Raw genomic sequence first — 17679 nt, 5'->3', positions numbered from 1 at the left:
CGACCTCAGCATCCAACTTATATGTTAAAAGCCAGCACTTCTCAGCTATCTCTTATACATTTCTTTTAATTTGCAACTGTTGGCTACTTCTCTGTTAGAGGACATTTTTGCTGAGGAGCTCTTGGTTCCTTAACACAACCAAATCATTTGGCCCAGGAAATGCTATTAATGTGTAGCATTTTTCAGCATTGGGTAAGCAAATCAATTTAGAATCTAAAATGTTTGTGCACAGGATCAGTGCAATAGAATGCATATGAGCACACATAATCTCACGCCAGTTTGTTCTATAGTCAAATAAAAGTTTATTTATTTGGTAACGTTGCCTCAATGGCCATTTTACTGAAGCATTATTATAAATGTCTTCTTTTGAAAAAACAGCTCAGTTGCTAGAACGCCCCTTGATGAGAGAGATTTAATATGACTTTGACCTACAACATTTCACCTTATTTAAGAGGCAAAATGTAGGCTTCATTGAGGGCAGTGAAAAATTGCCTTCCTACTACAGCATACTAAGGATTTTAAGACAGGAGCTGTCTATAAATTCTTGTATTATGTCCAAAGAAATGGATTTGCTCTGTAATCACCACTATAAAAATGTCAATATACCATTTGCTAAATATATAGAGTAGTAGTCACTTGATCTGATATTAGCTATCTAAAAGATAGATACCAAATACACTCTAGCTGTCTGTGCCTCCTCATATGACCGATGGTGAAAGTTCAGGCATGGAGTGAGATTCTCGCTGTTCTGACTTAGGTGGCTAGAATATCTGGAATGAACATTTGCAGGTGCTATTTGTTCCCCATTCCTTATGGAAGATGCCTAGAAAACATGCTTATGCCTAGATGACTAATACTTGCTCATTTAGACTGATGTGTGATTAATTTCACACACAAAACTTTGTCTCAAATCAGCAAGGTTTCTTTATTCCTCTTCCATCCCACAAAGTAACCTCTTCCTCCTCCTAGATTTCTATAGACATACCTGTTAATAAAAGAGCTGACTGAATTTATTCTTGTACCAATTTTAACTTTTATTCAGAACTGTGACTCTCCTTTCCTGGGGCTGCCCCTAATCATATATTTAAAAGCACAACCACTTTTTTATCTCCATTCAGACAGTAATGGCTACACTGCCACATTTACATCTCCCCTTATTACCTAAGGTCTTCCTTAGCTTTCCCTTAAGATGAGCCTTTATCTGATCCTGTGTTATTGAATATCATCTTTCTTTTAGTCCAGAATTTTGCAGTCTTCCAGATGAGTGTCTACCAGACTCACTGCACTGTGGTAGCGATGTTTTCTGTTTTTACCTTCTTAGGTGTATTTCCCAGGGATGTTCTTTCTGCCTTTAACTTTTATTTCTCTCTTTCACTGTCAGAGTTACAGTCATGATAAATCCTCCACTTTGTTTATGTTACTATCATAAGAGTATTATTAGTCTGTTACTGTTTTAATAGTAGCAGATTAAAAATATGTCAGGTATGTCAGTTGTAACAAATAAAAGTTTTGCACACAGAGGTTTTCTTTGGTTGTTTTTTTTCTTTGTTAATTTTTGTATTTTCTTCACTTTGACAATGAAGGTCAGTGGCATGAGCCTTCATGCAATGGAATTTGACAATTTTTTCTTCCCATTTGTCAAACTTTTAGGAGAATGGGAAGAATAATTGTGGGAAAATGATTTTTCACTCTTCAAATGAAATGAGGGGCTGTCTGCCCACAAGCACTGCCAAACATGACATATAAGGAGGCAGCTTTCCATGCTTCCATGGAAACATGGAAAAATGTATCTATCCTCCATATGCAGACCTTCCTCTGAGGGTGAATGACAGTTAAAATTTTCCCTTTGATTGTTTTGGACATGCCTTTAGAAAATGTGCAATCCTCATAGCCTGTCCTGCAGCAGATTTCCCTTTCCTTTCCTGACTATGGCAGAATGTGGAGAAGCTACTTAAGAAATGTCTGGACCTTGTTACTGGAGCCAGTTCAGTCTCTCTTTCTGTGGGGTCAGGTTCTATTCCAGAGAAGCCTGCTTAAAACTTCATAGCAGAATTCTGTTGCCACACAAGATGTGGCCCTCCTGTGCCTTTACTGTTCCTGCTATGAGAAATGTCAGGGATGAATTAGACATGAAGACCTTTGGGAGCTGGCTTGCTTCTCCTTCTGCGCGTAGGGAAGCGGGAATAACTGGGACAGTGGGGATACTGGGGTCAATTGTACCCAGATACACCAACCAGACCCTCAGCATGATTTGCAGAGCTTTTGAATTCCAAAAATAGATAAAAGGTTCTCAGGACTTAGGGCTTCTCTGTGCATGAGAACCAGCACAAGTACAGGTCCATGAAAATATTTTCTTTTCCCTATACCAAGTAACAGCTTTATAGTTGATTGATCACTTTTTTTTTTTTTTTTTTTTTTTTTTTTTTTTTTTTTTTTAATGCTACATGTTTCTACTGGCACAGTTAAATACACATGAAAGCATTCATAACTTGATGAGTAACTGCCAGCCTTAAAACTGGCTAATGGCTTAGGCAGACTTTGAGATTATTGAGAATGCTGTGCTTGTTCATATGAAACTTCTTCATCCTGAGAGATTTCCAAGTAACACTAATATGGAGCAGTGAATTCATAAAAATGGAAAGACAAATCATTCCTGTTTCATCCCTCCCATGGAAGGAAGTAGGAAAATATGAATTATTGATAGTGAATAAATAAATTTTTATTCTCTTTTTGTGTATGTAATTCAAAGGTTTATCCCAATTTCCTCAATTTTTATATCTTTTAGAATTTACAGCATAACTAAGGGCACTTCCTTAATAATAAACCCTGTTTGTCTAAATATATGCAATGTAGTAATTCTATGACTACACTGTTGGAAGGGAAACAGTATTATTCTATTCTGAACTCAATTTGTACCTGTTCTGGGTTCTAAATTGTTTCTCATCTCCACTCTCTATCAACCTACCGACATTATATCAGCAATGTCTGTTTTAAAAAAACGTTTGTTTGACTAAAATTGAATATGTAAAAAAGCCCCAACATTTTCAACTCAAACTTTAACAAACGTTCAAGGAGCATGTGAATGTAAACTGAAGGACAAACTGAGACAGAGGCCACAGTGACTAGATGAAATTAAAAGGACATGTGACTGATTGTATAAAGGAACAAATCTCCATTTGCTAATTTCTAATTCTGGGTTGTATGTGCCACTGGTGGTAATTACTAATTCAACAAAGAGGCTTTCCACATCTTCCTATATCTACAAATCTGGATGAATCTATTTCATCCTCTGGCCATCACTACTACTTGCATAAACAAGATGACAGAAATATAGATCAAACTATCCTCTGCTGGTGGGAGATGTTCTTGCTGTGTTGGCACCACCTTCACACCTGCCACAGGGAGGACTTTTTTGCTATTCCATAAGGGAATAGAATCCCAATAGAATAAGGGATACAGACACATACTTCTAGGCTATGAACTACTGTTAGTGAGGATACACAATTTAATAATAACAAAAAGAAGCCCCAAACCCCCAAGCTGACATTAATGAGGTTGAGTATATATATTACTGCTATTAAAGGGAGCTGGTTCCAGGGTTATCCCAAAATAATCTACTATCTCTCTGCTTGTGCTCCTTAATCAGGTCTCCTAGTGCTGTTTTAATTAGAGAGAAATGCTATTAAGCCCAGAATAATGAAATCAAATAATTCAGTAATTGCAGAAGAGTGACAGGTTTATCTGCATTCCATCTTTAAATTATGCTACAAAAATATTCTCAACATTCAAGTTGCCATATTGCATTAGTATTTTGACTTCTCAATTAATTTCTTGTGTACATCCTGAAAATGGTAATTTTTAAGAAAATAAAAAAATAAAGCCAACTTTTTGGAACACACACTTCTTGCCTCTCTAATGTTTAAAAATTAAAAATGAGACCGAAAACAGAAAGGTGAATCAATAGAAGAATATCAGAGAAACATTTTCAAGTGGAATTGTCTGTTTTCCAAGTAAAATAAAAATGAGGGTGAAGTAAAAAAATTGCTAATGAATTTTTTCTGATCCTGTCATGTAGCAGTTAGCTGTCATTTGTTACCTTTCAGTGATCTAAACACCTATATCTGTTTTTTTCTTGTTCAATGACTATACAAAACACAAAGCCTCCATTTGCTGCCTTTTAAAAGCTTGATTATAAACTATTATAAGGGTTCAAGATTTTCAGGAATACTCCTAATTACTATCTGTCCATGTGTATTAACAAGAAATGAGGTGTTATTCCTTAAGAGGAAATATCTCCATGAAATCAAATAACTATATAAATTGGGACAGTTAAAGGAAGCAGACTTCTAAACTTTTTGGCTATTATCCCTTTTTAAATGGAAGTCTGAGATCAATAGTCTTATGCTAGAGCTTTATATCATAACTTGTGTATCTAAGATTTTTATAAAAGTAACACAGCACCTGCTAAGAGAATTGTTCCCACACTTGGAGGAAACAGCAAAGCATTGCCTGAACAATTCACCCAAAAAGAATGTTACTGAGCCGTACATTTTAAAAGAACCAGACATTTTAAAACACACCTGTGCTGGCCTTGGGAAACAGCTCATGAGAATCTGCAGTTTTGCTAGCAGCTAAAGTGCTTTCTCCAAAGACATGATTTACTGGGAAGTCTGAGCTGTTCTCACAGGGGCTCCTGCTTCACTTGGGTTTGACTCTTTGGAAAGTGAAGATTCATGGGCTTGTACCTACCTCTGTGTAAATCAGGACTATCTCCTTTGAAGTCAGCAGATGTAAAAATCTGGGTGAATAAAGGAGGATCAAGGCCCGAGGCTGTCATCCCTGCCCTGCTGCTTTTATTCAGGTTAGGATTTCAAATATGTAATTGCAATATTATTTTTCCTGTCATTTGGGAATGTGGGTTGAGGCTGAGCTGGAACAAAAGGAGGAATCGGCGCAGGCTTGCTTTGCAGAGCTGCAGCATGGTGCCAAGGAAGGTAGTGGTGACAGGTTTTCAGCTGCCCTGTCACTCTGTCTGATCTCCCAGCAGCGCTCCAGAACTCCCTCTTTTACTACTCCATTCCTCTCTCAGGCAGCAGTAATAATGCCACTGTTGATCACACTGTAGCAGAAGACTTCATGACTTCCTAATATATTGTTGTGCTTCTAAACCAGAGCTGCCTCAACAGTGATGGTTTTCTAGCCCATATCTTTCCTATATCGCCCTTGTGCAATATATGTGTCCCTCACCTTTAACTGGTATCATGATTTGTGCTGGAGTTCCTTACTCAAAGCAGGATGAATCCCACCTGGGAAAGTTACACACTTGGTCAACATCTTAAGCATCAGTCCTCATGCTGGAGGTGAGGTTGTAAAGGTTATGGTTGCAGCTGAGGTGTTCAGCAACCTGCCAGAGGCACATGATATGGCAGGGCTTGCTAAAATTGGTAACACGATGAATGATTGTATTATTTACAGGGTCATTAACTGAGCCTGCACTTGAATCAGAAAACCAATTAAAAAAATGAAGAAACAGAATATTCTATTCAAAGAGTATAGTAAATGCAAAAGCCTACTTCAGAAGAAAACACTTGCACCTGCACTGTTCAACTCCCACATGAATGACAATTTAATCTGTTCTGGCACAGAGATTTGATTTATGTACACAGATGTCCTAAACGTCACAGTCCAAACTAAGAGTCGAGCCCACACTGAAAGCATTGTTAACATCATTGCTCTTTAGTCTCTTAATTTTTTAAATGAAAATTGAATATTAAATCAAAAGTTAAAATGTAAAGAGGTTTCTTTAATTTCAGAAAGCACATTAAATACAAACAGCTCAACATCAGCACTTGGAAGTGAGCAGGACTTTCCTCAATGTGGAGAAAACAAAAACATTGTGTTTGTTTCTATATGGGCAACCAACTCGGTAAGACAGGAAAGTATTGTATTTTACATTTCTCTATCTCAAGACACACTTCCACTATTGCAGAGAGCAGTATGTGAAAATACATCAGAAATGGTGTAACAGTTAAACTCCCAGCACATCACTCCATAAACAACCTGTGCACGTTTTTGTTTATCACCAGCTTCCCAAAGCTGCCCCACTGAAGGCCTCCAGGCCAGGTGTGCCCTGGACAGTTACTGAGGTACTGGTGTGCACTTCCTCTGTGGGTCAGCTCTTCTTCGCTCCTCAACCACAAACTAAAACAGTGCTTCCAACTAATTGAATACCCTCAGTTTTGGTGACACAGATAAGAGCCACTAGCAAGCCTCACTTTGTTTTGTTCCATGGGCTTACCTGAAAATTGTGCTGCTGCAGTTAAAAGCAGAATCTGCTAACTACTAGACATCTGTTTTATAAGAATAATTTTACAAGAAATATTTACTGTATTATTAAATAATATTTTAATGGAATCTCCCACAGTCCTTCATGGTGCTATAAAGGCTGGCCATCTCAAAATGAACTGGTTAATGAGCTGACATCCTAATTTGTGCTCTCAATAGTGTCCTGTTGTGTTTTCTAATGTGTAAAGAATATAGTGTTTGCAATTAAGACACTGGACTAAAATAGATTATGCACACTGGTGTTTAGTGATCTACTATTACTAAAATAATGAAATATGTGTTTTCACCTGTACTTGCAGATTTCCTGCTTTTCACAGTATACCCAGACCTGAGAGACTTTTATGCTTTCTACCCTTGGGACCCTCTGCTAACTCAGAATCTCTTTGTTGAGCAATTGAAAACTGGGATACCCAAAACGCATAAAAAATAAACTATTGGCAGAAAAAGCAGCAACTTTATTGCTCTCTGAAAGCCAACAATGGGAAAATACAGTAGACTGGAGACAGTCTACTAAATAATTTATGACATATAGCCCATTTCAGAATGATTTTTTTTTCCATATTAGGTGTGCATTAACACATAAAAGTCAAACACATAGAAAACCTTATCTGGTCTCAGAGAAAAATAGTCCCCCACCCTTCCATTTCCTCAAGCTCAGCACTACTCTGAGCTGCTACTATCTTCTAAAGAGATTGTGTTATTGTTTGCTCTAATTCTGCTGAACCCTAAATTGGGTTTTAAGCACACTTTTGAAACATTCATTATACCAACACAGGCTTTATCTACCACTTTCATTGTTTGCATCTCAGCAGATTATTCCTCAAAAATCTGCATTTGTTAAACACACCATTATAAAATGCTACCTCATTCCTAGTCACAAAACTTTCCAAAAAAAAGGGAAAAGTCCTTATCTAAGACTGCATGCTACATTAAAGTACCATATTTTATTTTTATACAAGGATTACTTGCTCCCCCAGATTTCAATTCATTACTATGGACCATGCAAAATGCCACAGACCACAGAAGCTACATTTTCAAATGGAAGTTTTTATTCATTAATCAGGCATTGAATCAAGTATGTAAAATAAACAGATTTTGTTTGTTAAAAAATGTCCAGAAGAATACTGTTCATAGCAAACTTGTTTCCTCATTGTCATACAGAATACAAAATTGTCCAAGAAACAAGCAAAAAAGGAACACCTGACTACCTGCTGTCACTTTGTATGTGTATATACATATGAGTGTGTATACACAAATTACACACTATATTTGTGCATATACTGGTGTGTGTATACCCATACATATGTGTACATATATACACAAACACATATGCACACAGAGTACTGACTGAGTTAATAGGACATTGGAGAAATGTGGCTTAGCTCCAGATGAAGTATTCTGTGTTAAAATAAAGATGATACAGCAAGGTCTGCAGATAAAATACCATCCTTTTTCCATTGGCCAAAACCACAATCTGTCTTTAGACTCATGCTCTATCTTCACAATGAAAATATGTGAAATCATTTGGGACCTCTCCAAATTCATGGTACTATTTCCATCCAGCTCAATCTCTGCCAACATTGTATAACCAAACACTAAGCAGTGTTTTCAGTTTATCCACTACTGAAATCAGCTTCTAGATCTAATATTTCTTGCAACAGAGAAGATACAAAACCTTGCTACATGTACTTTGGTAATTCACTGTTTACTTGTAGGCAGAAACTTAGCAATGACCCTAGAATAAAAGTCCTTTTTTCATGCATCCTTTTATCACTGCTTTGCATCAGACGTCTTCTGTCAACTCATTTTCAAAATTTTCATACCATCTCAGCTAGCTCCCAAACATCCTAGGCCAGATCATCTGGGCATTGTATATCAGATTGTACAAGTAGCATTGTACTCAGTTTTAAAGTGTAATGCTTGGGGACTGATTTACTTTTTCATTTTTGAAGGTATACATTTCTTGATTATTAATGACACTATGATAAACAGTGAGGTTCACTATATGTACACACTTTGCCTTTTTATGTCTACTTGGGAAAGATCAGTGGCTCCTACCTGTGAACTATGGGATGTTGCCCAGCTGAAAGCCACGGTATCAGCAATGTACTGCCAGATTTTTCTCCATTTATTTCAGCAGTTAGCCAGGCATGTAAAGGGAAATCAAAGAAACATGGAAAGGCATTTATTTTCTATTAAAAAACCAAACAAACAGGCATGTATGTATTCTCCTCATCTTGTTCATAAATTTTTGATATAATCATAAGGCAAACTGTAGTAGAGCTTTATACCTGGAGAATCAGTATTTAAAAAATCTGAAGCTGAGCTTGGGACCATTTTATTTTGGACCCATTACTGAACAAAGTGCATTAAGGCATCTTTTTCAAAAGACACCTAAAGCATCGTTATAAATTACTGAGCAAATCTTTAAAGCTGATATTCAATTTATCTTCTTTCTACACAGGCAGATATTCACCACTTGCATAGTAAAAACAAAACACTCTAGGAAAACCATTCTTTTAAAGTTGCCATATGCCTCAATCATCTCCCAAAATGATCATTCATATGTAAGCATTGCAATAATTACAAAAAGCTTTTATCTGTAAAGGGAAAGAGAAAAAAAATGCACCTGATTCAGCTCTGAGATAAAGTACATAGAACTTCTATTGCCTTCGATGAAGCTGTTCTACCAACACCAGGATGAACATAGGGTCTCCCTATGCAGATTTCTATTGCTGCTGAAAGCTTACTCTTTATTTTTCATTTGCAAAGTGAACTGTGCTTTCCCAAACAACCTGGGAGAATGATTACTATGAGCAAACTCCAGCTGCGGTGTTTCTCCATACAGCACATGCAAAACAGATTTCCTTGCTTTGTTATAGACACTACACAGTGTATGACAATGAAACATTTGTATTTAATTTAAAACCAATGGTAAAGTGGCGCATGTCTCACTTCCGAGTTGTTGGCTGGGCTTGGCTATGTTGAACCTTGTAAAATCAGCAATAAGCATTCACATGTCTACCATCAGAACTGTGACATCTTCTATCACAATCAATCCTTAAATGATGCCGTGCTTTATCAAATTAGTCTACAGTCAGACCTTGGATTAGCTGTTCTCCTCCAGTGCTGCTGATTCTCAGAGATGGTATCGGTCTTCCACATCCTCAGTGATTCTATAATGTTTCCCAAAGATGAAAATGAAGCACTGGTAGACGGGAACATTGCCATCAATAAAATAAATCACCAGATGATTTATCCACTCACATTTCTAGGAGATACTCCACATGTTTTTATGAACTGAGAGAGCATTGCCCTGTGAACAGAAGTAAATTAAACTTTACTCTTTTGCTGTGTTGGCGAGCTCCACTTCCTCACTTGCTTATTTTTGTTCTTTTGGTCTGCACACTCCCATGTGCAAAGTAGAAATTGAGAGCTCTTGCACTCAACAAGGCTGGTAATGAGACCAGTAATGTTGATACAAGTAAAACCTGCAGTATACTGGCTTGTCCACTATGCAGTTGTCATCTTTCCAATTTTCTTCTGTTATCCACTGTAAAATAAAATTATTCAAAAGGCTGATGAAACTTTAATTAACAAGACCACCAATGTGCAAAAAAACCCTCCCCCCAAAAAAACAAGAAGTCATTTCTCAGATGTCCATACTAGGCTTTCACTTTTCTTTTTTTTTTCCATTTTTATAAATAATTTATAAATCTTCCTGTAAGAGATGAAATACAAAACCAGCCAAACAAAACCAACTGAAAAAAAAAGTTCTAAGATATTATTAAAGCCACTTCTTGTCCTTCAGTACAAAATACACAGGAAGAGATTTTCTCTCCTTGTCAGTTTTGCCCATATTTGGCAGCATTGTCTGGGATGCCACATGGATCCGCCAGCTCCGAGTAAGCTCCTGGTGGCCCTGGCTGGCCGCCCTGGGAAGACGTGGTGTCCTACCTTTTGGCTTTTAGCAGTCACGCGAGCTGCTCAGAGGAGTCTAGGTGGTCAGGGATAGGCAAGCCAGTTATAATGGTCAAACATTTATTCCACACCGTGAACGTGGGGCACACTGGCTGGCCAAATGAAATGTCAAAAGTGTAAAGGTGTAGGGAGTTCAAAGCATCATAAAAGGCAAGGGAACCGTTGTCGTAGTCCAGCAAAATCCCGACCCGCCGGAGGTGAGGTGCGGGCTCGATGGGGATTTCTTTGCTGTTGTGCCGCACCACCCATGTGTTATTGCAGCGGCAAAGCACCCAGGAGGCAGAATTCTTTCCAATCCACTCGTGCTTCGGTGCTGATTTGTAGGAAATACCAATAGCATACCTGCAAAACAAAAGAACATCTCAAGGAAACAAATGCTTCCTGCCATTTTGTCTCTCAGTGAAGTCAAATGTCAGCCCAGAGGACTCACTGGAACACCCCCGCCTCTTACTGCTGTGAGTTAAGCTCTAATTAAATGACGTTTCACCACAACATCTGCACAGGCTTAATTAATGCTTTTCTCTGTCTCTCTTTTGGGTTCAGCGGTCAGGGAAACTCATAGTATTATTTCTAGTTTGGAAGCTATGGCAATTTTTTTGAGGTCTTGCCTCTGGTATTGAAAAGGAAGATTGTTGAGTACTCAGCAACTCAGAATTTAAATCACTGGACCTCAAATTTCCATTTCCAACAGATGAATACAGAGGAATTCATTGATTTTAAAATACACTGCTATCTGTCAACTAATCTGATCTCTCCTTGCTCCTTTAATACATGGCCCTGAAGAAGGAATGCAAGAGTAAACATCAAAGGACACATTAAACATCTTCCCCCCACCCCCCTCTTTTGCCATTTTCAAATATATTTTGCCAGATGTTGGTGTGGTTTTCAGAGTCAAATGAACATTTTTGAGACTGGGTTTCAAGCCAAGTTAAGCAACTGTAGGTGAAGACATTTGCTCTGCAAACCATAATTTATGGCAAGATGTGCAGGGCAGAAGGACTGTGAAAATATTCTCATTAAAGGATACTGAGGAAAAATACCTTATTTGTCATATATAACAGAAATGTAAAAGTTCCTCACGTTCTAGAGACACTGCAGTATTTGTTGGACATTCAGCCTACAGAGATTAATGTGCCATAAGGTTTTTTCCCCCATTCCTTAGCACTGGCACAGACAAACAGCATTTTTCTTCTTTGAGACAGTGGGAAATACCTGAAGACCCCACTGATTTTTCCACTCCATTAACTTTCATCATGATGTCTTTGAATACCAAAGGATAACATCTCTTCCACTGACTAAAGGCCCTCTGAAATACACCCCTGTGTGACACAGAGGATCATTCAGAAGTGAAGGAAAGCAGTCTTCTGTTTCCTGCCCCTTGCTTCATTCCCTGGGGCACAGACCTACAGCTCTGCTGCTTCATGTCCCCTTCCCAAAAGCAAATCTGACCTCTGTCCCTGTTAAACTGGATCATCAAGTTGTCCTCAGTTTTATTTATTTTTTTTCATAGTGAAGGACAGAAAATCTTCTATGTTTAGTAGAGAAGTGATCACATTGCAAAATTATCTCTGTGCAAACAAGATTAAAGTTTTCGATCCCTCCAATTAAAAAAAAATCTTAATACATACTGTATGTGGGTTCAAAAAAGATGACCAACCACAGCTGTGGAGTAAAAGTCCTGTGAAGGCTGCTGAATACAAAGATGCATAATCTGACAGATATATTTCTGGAGTCCAAAAGTGCTGGATATAGGGAAACTCATCTGACAAACTATTTGAAAATACATGCTTGGCCTGCTCTTTTACTGTTCCTGATGTATCTGCTACCAGTTTCTGTCAGAGAAACTGTGCCAGCACCTGGGTGGTGGGAACCAGTGATTCTTTTCACATCTATTTTTATCTACATACCATGTGCTCCCGCTTATCACCACCTCCCAATAATGCCGCCCGCTGTCGATGAACACGTTGCCAGCTACTCCGTAGCTCCCTTGGCTCGTGAATCGCTCTGGTGTGTGACTCTTTTTGGATGATGTTTCATCTCGTTCCACTGTCAAGTTATCATGAGACACTTTCAATTTTCTATGAGCAGATTTGGGGTCCAGTTTAAATGGCTGACCTAGAGATGCAGAGACAAAAACAACAGAAGAATGGTTTGGCTTTGATTTTTAAAAGGAGAGTGAATTAGCAAGCCTCTAAGAAGCCCACAAGATTACATAACCATATTAATTTCCTCCTCTCAAGCATTCTTGAGACAGACTAACCTATTCTGCTCCCTGCAACAGCTAGTTTCTATTGCATTGTCAGTTTACTGTCAACTTCATTGTGCACTAACTTCCCCGTGTCGATAATCCCTGAAAAGAGCCCTGCATAATCATCATGTCCATTATCTCTGACCTAGAGGTAACCAGAATACTCTAATTCTTGCATGTAATTGAAACCAATATACATGCTAATAAAGGTCTGAGGGTTGCTTTTTTCACAGCATATTAGATTTAGAACTTGTGTTCTATTAATTCTCTAGGGGTAAAGCTCCATAATAACAACTTCATCATTCCTACGAAAAGTATGTTTTCAAATCCCAGAAAATGAGTTTTAAAATAAGAAGAATTAGACTTGTCTCTTTGTTCACTGACAGCTTTATTTGTAACAAGCACAGTCAACAATTCAGGATTGCTTTGGAAGGATGCCCGTGTGGTGCTGGATACTGTGCATTAAAAAAAAGGAAGTGAACTGTAACTTGGTCTAAATAATATGGTGCAGTAACATTACTCAGACTGTTGCTCTTGGCAAGTATCTTTGGCTGTAGCACAAGGTTTGTAGACAATAACAGGAAGCTTTTTGGTAAACCAAACCTTGTAGACATATAAAGCCCACCACAATTCTGACAGGCTTGCTCATTGTGTCAATTACCTCCAACAAGAGACAGCTAGAAAAGTACAACTCCACAAGTGGTCCAGCAAAGTACCCTCCTCTTCTTACTGTCTTTCATACCAAGGGAAAAAACATGTAATCAGAAGATTCGATGGCATGCATAGAAAATTTAAATTAGATCTCTCATGAAGCCTGTGTGAGGCACTGGCAGATGTACTTAAAATAAGATGCAGGCTGTTCAGGGTTATCTACTTTTGCAATGTGCATTTAGCTACATATTATGACCAAAAATAGAATAAACCCATTGCAAATTATTTGGGGACTATTTCTTACTACCTGACGGCAGTAACATAACCTCCTGCCTGCCTTTCTGACTGCTTAGTAGCCTTTGTGTGCTGGAGCAGTATCTGAAGGATGTCTCTTTGTACTAAATTTTGTCTAGTCACATCACACAGGTTAATAGCAAACAGGAGGAAATCAGAAAGGTGCACATGCCATTCTCTTCAGACTCCTTCTTGCACCACTCACTATTCCTCTTCAAGCACCCTCCCCTACAATAAGCAGGTTTCAGAAGATGCACAAATCCCAGTGTTTTCTTTCCACCCCTCAGAACTGCCCATGATGACTACATGACTGAAGGATTAGTTTGGGCAAGAGGAAAAAATAGCTGAAAACTAGACTTAAAATTGCTATTCTACATCTGATAATAATTTGAGTAACCATTGTTTTTTTTTGAAGTGGGATCTCTAACTAGTCTATCACCTTGCTGAACTCCATAAAAAATGAGGAGGTTGAAGCTAAGAAGTTTTCCAATGTCCTAAAAAAGAGATAATTTTGGAGGATAAAATTAGACTAGCAATTATCTTATGAATGCTACACAAAAATAAAATGTTTTACTGCAAACATAAGAAAAGTTTTTGCTTTGTAGAGGAAAAATAATAGAGAGGATATTAAAACAAAACCACAAAAGAGTATTTTCAACCATTTCACACATGATGGCTTCGCTCCTATGTGATATTTCCAGTGACCAAACTACAGATATATCTCTCAAAAAAAACCAACCCAACATATTTTCTGCACTACAGAAGACTAAGGCAATCTTGAATTATGCTAAATAGGTGGGCCTCATTTTGGAAAGCACTTTAAAAGAGTTGAACTTCTCTGTCCTCTTGTATTTTCCAAAGATCAGCCTTAAAAAGGAAGGCCAGAAAGGAGAAGACTCTGTGGATCCTGATCTGGTGTTACTCACTGTTTGTCTTGAGCTTGCCAGGCTCGCTGCTGCGGCTGCCAGCCTGATTAATGGCCTTGACAATGAAGATGTACTTCGTGCCACTCTGTAACCCGTGCACCGTGTAGTGGTTTTGTTTGATATTAGGAACAATCATCCAGCTGTCGGCTGAGTTGCATAAACCTGCAATTTTGAACAGAGCACATCAGTCATAGCGCATGAAACACTTTGTAACAGAGGGACATTTAGAGCATTCCCAGGCACCCAACGACCAATATGAACTTTGCTTCTGTACCTTTTAAAGTGTTGTTACATTTACTGAGCCACTACTTAAAGCCACTAATTCATTTGCTCAACCCGCAGCCAAGGTACCTTTTAAATTCTTGCTGTGTGAAGTGAACCATAAAAAGTGGGTATTTAAGAAATAGCTCAGTGGAGACACTAGCAGTCTGAGATTTTTCACATCCCAGCACAAGGCATTCTTTATTGCTTAAGAACTGGAGGATTATGGAGATCCCATCAATCTACTGTTTGGATTAATGAACTCAGTTTAAACCTCAGAAAATGAACGTGAGCAGTAAGGCCAGGAGGGCTGGGGAGGCACCTTTGCTGACAGTCCCCAGGTATGCATTCTTCAGAACCTGAAGCAAATCATGGGAGGCCAAACAGGGTAGAGCATGGGCTTCAGAGAAACCTTTGGCTCTTGCACTTCAGACTTTGCCAGAAAGTAGTCTAAGCCAGTAAATTTAATGGATGCAACTTTTTGATTTATGTCCTCATACTGAGATGCCAGCTGGGAAAGAGCTGGAAAATTTTCCATTTATAAACCTTTTTGGTTTATATTTGGTTTACATTTGATGCCTACCACAGAAGTATAGCACACAGGAAGCAAGTAAAATAAGACAATACCAATATCATAAACAAGCCAGGAAAATACTCCATTAAAATGAACTTTTTAATCTTCATAAGTTTTTCCTCCTGTGATATAAACACAATGGCAGTCAATCACCCATACATACAGTTCCATCACTGCATATTTGGAACAGATCCTGGTCTAATGGATTCCCCAGCCTCTTATTGTAGATGTTTACATAAAGGAAAAATGTAACATTTCTGAAGAGTATATCTATTCACAACATTTTATATGGTTTTACAGCCAGAAATAGATAGATGCAAGTGGAAGTGTATGCATGTGTGCACATATGTAAGGTTGGAAAATGTAACAGAGAAAGGCTAACAGATAACTTCTTGGCCTCTATCTTTACTGGCCATAGAACACGTTATGGAAGCCGTTGTTATTTACAGACAGCTTTCAGCTTTTAATTAATGTTCCACCAGCAAATCACTCATGAAGACAATCTTTCAGAACTCAGTAGTAATTCAGCTCTGCATATCAGACAGTATGAAAACTTTATGTAAAATAAAAGTTAAAGGCTACTGGTTACAAAACCTGAAAGAAACAGATCTGTGATATATGTTTGCAGACTCACAGACAATTCATGGCCATATTGAGATTTCTTCCTAATGTGATATGTGCTTTTCATAACAAAAGATCATTAGAAAAAAAATTCAAATTTAAATCTAAGTATTATGAAGTTTGTGTCTCAAAATTCTCTTACATTACAAAGCATTTTTGAGAGCAGGCAGAAGAGAGATTCATCCTGCTGTGCAAATGGGTAACTGTGGGACAGTTTCAGGTTGGATTCATGCTATCTTGTAATGAAGAGCTACAATGCCTAACCTATTTTTCTGTACTCCAAGGAAAGGCAGAAATCAGTAAGTAGTTTCTTTCCCTTCCCCAATTGTGAACATCCTACCAACCACAAATGCCTCTCTTTCCTTGTCCACAGAGGAAGTCTAGGTGATCAGCATAGGTGAGATTTCAAATTTCAGGTATCTAAAATGATATGAGATGAATCACCTATCTGGAAGTTATATATATATATATATATATATATATATATATATATGATTGTATAGAACAATTATCTGCCTTTCTCACAAAGAAAAAGAACTCTGCTTTATACCCCATGGTAACCCCAACTGGGCCCAGCACTTGTAGTGAACTGCTTAAAGCAACATCTGTCCATGTCTTCTCTCACTGAGGCATACACACCAAATTATATTTATTTATATTTTTGTGTGTGAATGGGTTTCCTATGAGGAAGAAAGAAAATAAAGGAAGCAGCTCCCCGACATAAAATATTTAATTGACTGCTCAGAGGAAATCACATCTTTTCCCAATTTGCCACAGATATTAATTGCACACTTCTGTACCTGAACTGCCACATTGATTTTGCACTGAGACCATCCCTTACTGGACTCATAGGTGCTATTGCAAAAGAAATTATATTATTAATTAAATTAAATAATATTATCTTTCATAAATAGGAAAAAATGAAGCACTGGATTTAAAAGGATTTCAATATGATCAAGGAGTGTTTAACTAAGATGCCTCTGAGGGGATACCAAATAACATATGACAATAAGAGGTATGGATACAGACAGTGGTCCTAGAAGTGTCTTCTCTGACCACAACCACACTTTGAAAGCAAGTTCTGTGGTATGTATAAGCCATATATAAACTGACCATTATGCAGACACAGAAATGCCCAGAGTTTTGCTAACTCATCTAGAAACTGGTTTTGTATTATTCACTACAACTCTCTAATGGGCACATTTTTAAGATTTTCATTACACTTTTTGCAATATCCTCCAGAAGCTGATTGCTCCTTATCAAAGTATAAAATTTTGATCCAAATAAGTATATAAAGGCCAGTAAAGGTATTGCATTGCTATGGGTCTCTTCATTGGGCATGTGGATGTATACCTACCCAATAATCACTGAAGGCCTTACCTACCCTAAACACTCTGCACAGTCAATAGAGAGAGCCAGAAACCTCCTTTTGACCCGACTCCTGTTCTAGACGAAAGCTCTATCCTCTTTGATGACAGAATACATCTTAGGTTTCTTTTTCTTTGTCCTTCCACTCTTAGGCATCCCAGACTACTGATGTGCAATAAATGCTGGATGTGCAGTGACTGACTTGGTTACTTTGCTCAAGAAACCTTGTTGTCTTAAAAAGTTCAGCTCTTGCCTATGCACCAAAGGGCTCAATGATATGTTCTTGTGCTTTCTGACTGTAAGCTCTTTGATAACAGGCTTTAAACTGTACTTTGATTCAAAAATCCTGGGAATGAAGTATTGATGATGCCAAACTACAAGTCCAAACTCCTTCAAAAGGGAGAATAGTT

The 17679-nt window shown here is 38.0% G+C and overlaps 1 protein-coding gene across 2 annotated transcripts in view; it reads right to left on the bottom strand.

The window, feature by feature from the left end:
• Positions 1 to 7391: 7391 nt before the first annotated feature.
• Positions 7392 to 17679, bottom strand: part of MID1 (midline 1) — a 96614-nt gene continuing 86326 nt past the window's right edge. The window contains exons 7-10 of one of the 2 annotated variants that reach the window (XM_053936482.1): positions 14446 to 14607; positions 12234 to 12441; positions 10303 to 10668; positions 7392 to 9898 (exon numbers count right to left, since the gene is read on the bottom strand). In XM_053936482.1, the coding sequence (XP_053792457.1) occupies positions 10320 to 10668; positions 12234 to 12441; positions 14446 to 14607 (719 nt within the window). In that variant the 3' untranslated portion in view covers positions 7392 to 9898; positions 10303 to 10319. Of the gene's footprint in view, positions 10669 to 12233; positions 12442 to 14445; positions 14608 to 17679 lie in introns of both variants that reach the window. The other variant, XM_053936481.1, reaches the window with a different exon arrangement.

Source organism: Vidua chalybeata, chromosome 2 (assembly GCF_026979565.1).
Source record: "Vidua chalybeata isolate OUT-0048 chromosome 2, bVidCha1 merged haplotype, whole genome shotgun sequence".
Classification (NCBI taxonomy): domain Eukaryota; kingdom Metazoa; phylum Chordata; class Aves; order Passeriformes; family Viduidae; genus Vidua; species Vidua chalybeata.
The sequence above is the reverse complement of the archived record's forward strand: the minus strand, read 5'-3'. Positions and strand labels throughout refer to the sequence as shown.